This window comes from Gavialis gangeticus, unplaced genomic scaffold (assembly GCF_001723915.1).
Source record: "Gavialis gangeticus isolate Ggan-Ray unplaced genomic scaffold, GavGan_comp1, whole genome shotgun sequence".
Taxonomy (NCBI): domain Eukaryota; kingdom Metazoa; phylum Chordata; order Crocodylia; family Gavialidae; genus Gavialis; species Gavialis gangeticus.
The window spans coordinates 164,175,198-164,177,931 of NW_017729022.1; the positions used below are offsets into that span (position 1 = coordinate 164,175,198).

Sequence of the window (2,734 nt, forward strand, 5' to 3'; positions counted from 1 at the left end):
TTCTTTCCCCCAGGGTTTTTTGGGGGGGGGGGGGAGTGGAACAAGATTTGCCTGTATTCCCCATTCCATTGATACTCCATGTTCAGCCAACAGATGGCATTAGGATGCAGACCAACACCCCTCTGTTTCAGAAAACAAAACAAAACAAAAAACCCCACCCAATCAATAAATCATTAAAACCTGCTCTAGCCTTTAACTTGCCTGATGCCCAGATTTTCATTTCTGCCTTTGCTGTTCCATGAATTATTTGCCTTATGATCAGTACTGATTACCAAGGAATACACGAAGTTAGTGATTAGTACTCCATGTATGTGAACTAAAATTTCAGGGTTTAGACAGGAAAATCAAGCAAAAAAAATTATATCCCAAACAAAATAAGTGGAGTACAAACAAGGCAAAATCCCAGGGCCTGAGATTTAGCACATATCAGCACAAGCATGTAGCATACAATTGATACAGTTATGTTATCAACTTGACCACACTTGGAATGATGCAAACTTTAGTTGTACGAGTGGCTTTTCAAAACACCATCAGCATCACAAAACAAAATAAGATTATCCAAGATAAATATTTCCAAACCAAACGTATTTTGAAAGCAGAATAAAAATTATACTCACATTTAATGCTAGTATGCAAACTCTTTGGTGCAGATGAATCAACAGCAGCTAGATTAACAGAAAAATAAGCATGTTTAACTGAGATCTCAACATTTCCCTTGAATAATCTGACTAAACTTAATAGGGATGATCCTGTTGAGTAACTGAATTCACTAGGAACTTTGGATGGTTAATACCAAGGCTTATATTATTAAAGACATTTTATTTTACAACTCCTGAAAGTCTACTGTTTTGGGGTTTTTTTAAGTGACCTACACAGTTCTTCCTCCTCCTTTCCTGAGGGAAACCTTGTTATCAGACTTGGGTCTGAATTTTGTGGACCATGGGTGGATCTAAGATTTTGAGAAGGGATTGCAGATGGTGTGGCACATCATCATATATAACACAACACATTTTTCTCCAATTAAAGAGAAATTACAAGTTTGACTAATATATTAAGGGGCTAGCACTGTATTATTTTTTAAGATCAAAGCAAAAACAAATATAAACTATTGGAATGTGCAATGAAAAACACAACTAGGCAAAAATAATAAAAAAGATATTGTATCATTAGTTCTGTACTTGTTATAGTTAAATGTACATCTCTTATTTAGCTTCATAAAACATAATCTAGTCTTCTTGAGCATCTTGACAGTGGCTCCAATACTTTACCAGCAGTCATTTCTACACCTGAGTTAATATTACCATACCCAAGTTAAATTTTTTTGGGTAGAGCTAAAAATAATCTGCAGGGATATGAAATGGAAGAGAGACATTACCAGGAATGGCTAACAGACAGCAAAATTGCAGAAGACAGGATAGTTTGCATAGCGGAACATCAAGACAATTAAAAAGGACAGATGGTTGTTCACACCTGTGGAGTGGAGAGAGATTAATAGGAATCAGGGAGATGATAAATGAGCCAGGAAGTGAATTGATTCTCTCAGCGCTGCCTGAATAGAAATGCTGCTTCCCCTCCCAGGCAGGTGGTTTTAAAGTTTGGGTAGAACAGTAATCAAAGGGGGTGTAATTGCACTGCTGCACCTCCCCCTCCTCCAATCCATCCCTGGTTTGGACCTATTTCTAGTCAAATTATAATAACATAAGAGGTAAGAAAAATAGATAATGGCTTTCACCACATTCCCTACTATGTTGCAAATCAGGAAAGCTGAAGCTTGAGCTAGTCCAGATGCTTGGTATTCACACACACTGCTATTCAGAGGCAACTTTTGTGCAAGTGCTTCCAGTCAGTAGCCAGGGGAGATGTGACAAGTTAAGGTGTGAGGAGATGTGTTACTTCATTAGGAATCATATATTTTGCAATCATCAGGGTTTTTAATTTTTAATTTTCAAACTCCAAATTAGAAGAGTTTCAATTCCTAATCTAAATCTTATTAGACTTCTGCTTTACATCACTCTCAGTTCTATTCTCATGAGATGAACGTTACATCATGAGGATGCAACCAGAAGTGCTGTATAATTCAGCCCACCTAGAGCAATAAAAGATTTGCTGAAATCTAGGGAAAAATAACTGCTGACAGCCGAAGCAGGAGACAGCCACTTATAAGTAATGGAAAATTCCAATTTCATTTAAAGGCCAGAAGCTCCATTTTCATGAGCAGGAATCATGGGTTTCCCTGATTAAATAAATAAATAAATAAATAAAAATCACAAATTCTCTTATTAACCCCCCTGCAAATTCTCTGATAAACCCCCAAAATCTGTGATTAAAGTGAAAGGCCCTCCACAGCTCCCCTGACTCTCCTGGTGCCCCTCAATCCCCCCCAAACTCCCCCTGCCCTGCACAGCCTCCCCCTCAGCCCTGCTGGTGTTCCTTGCTCCCCACCCACAGTTCCTGCTTCCACAGCCCTGCTGGAGGGGGCTCTCAGCTGCCAGGACTATGGGGCCACAGACCAGGGTCTGCAACCCCCTGCCCCTGGCAGGATGCAGCAGCTGCTGCAGTGGAGCCCAGATCCCACTGCCCATTGCAGGCTTGGGGAGGGGAGGCTGCTTCCTGCCATGGCACACATTCATGGTGCACACAGGGGGACCCGTGCCCCCTACCTCTGTGCACAGGGTGGGGGCCAGGTCCTGCCCAAGTGGGTTCCCACCCTGCTGCCTCCCCCCCTCCCACCCCG

At 41.3% G+C, this 2,734-nt stretch overlaps 1 protein-coding gene across 1 annotated transcript in view; it reads right to left on the reverse strand.

The window, feature by feature from the left end:
* LOC109296848 (spermatogenesis-associated protein 7 homolog) overlaps positions 1-2,734 on the reverse strand; it is a 101,293-nt gene that overhangs the window by 30,931 nt on the left and 67,628 nt on the right. The window contains exon 4 of the mRNA XM_019516452.1: positions 618-665. Coding sequence (XP_019371997.1) covers positions 618-665 — 48 coding nt within the window. The remainder of the gene's footprint in view (positions 1-617; positions 666-2,734) is intronic.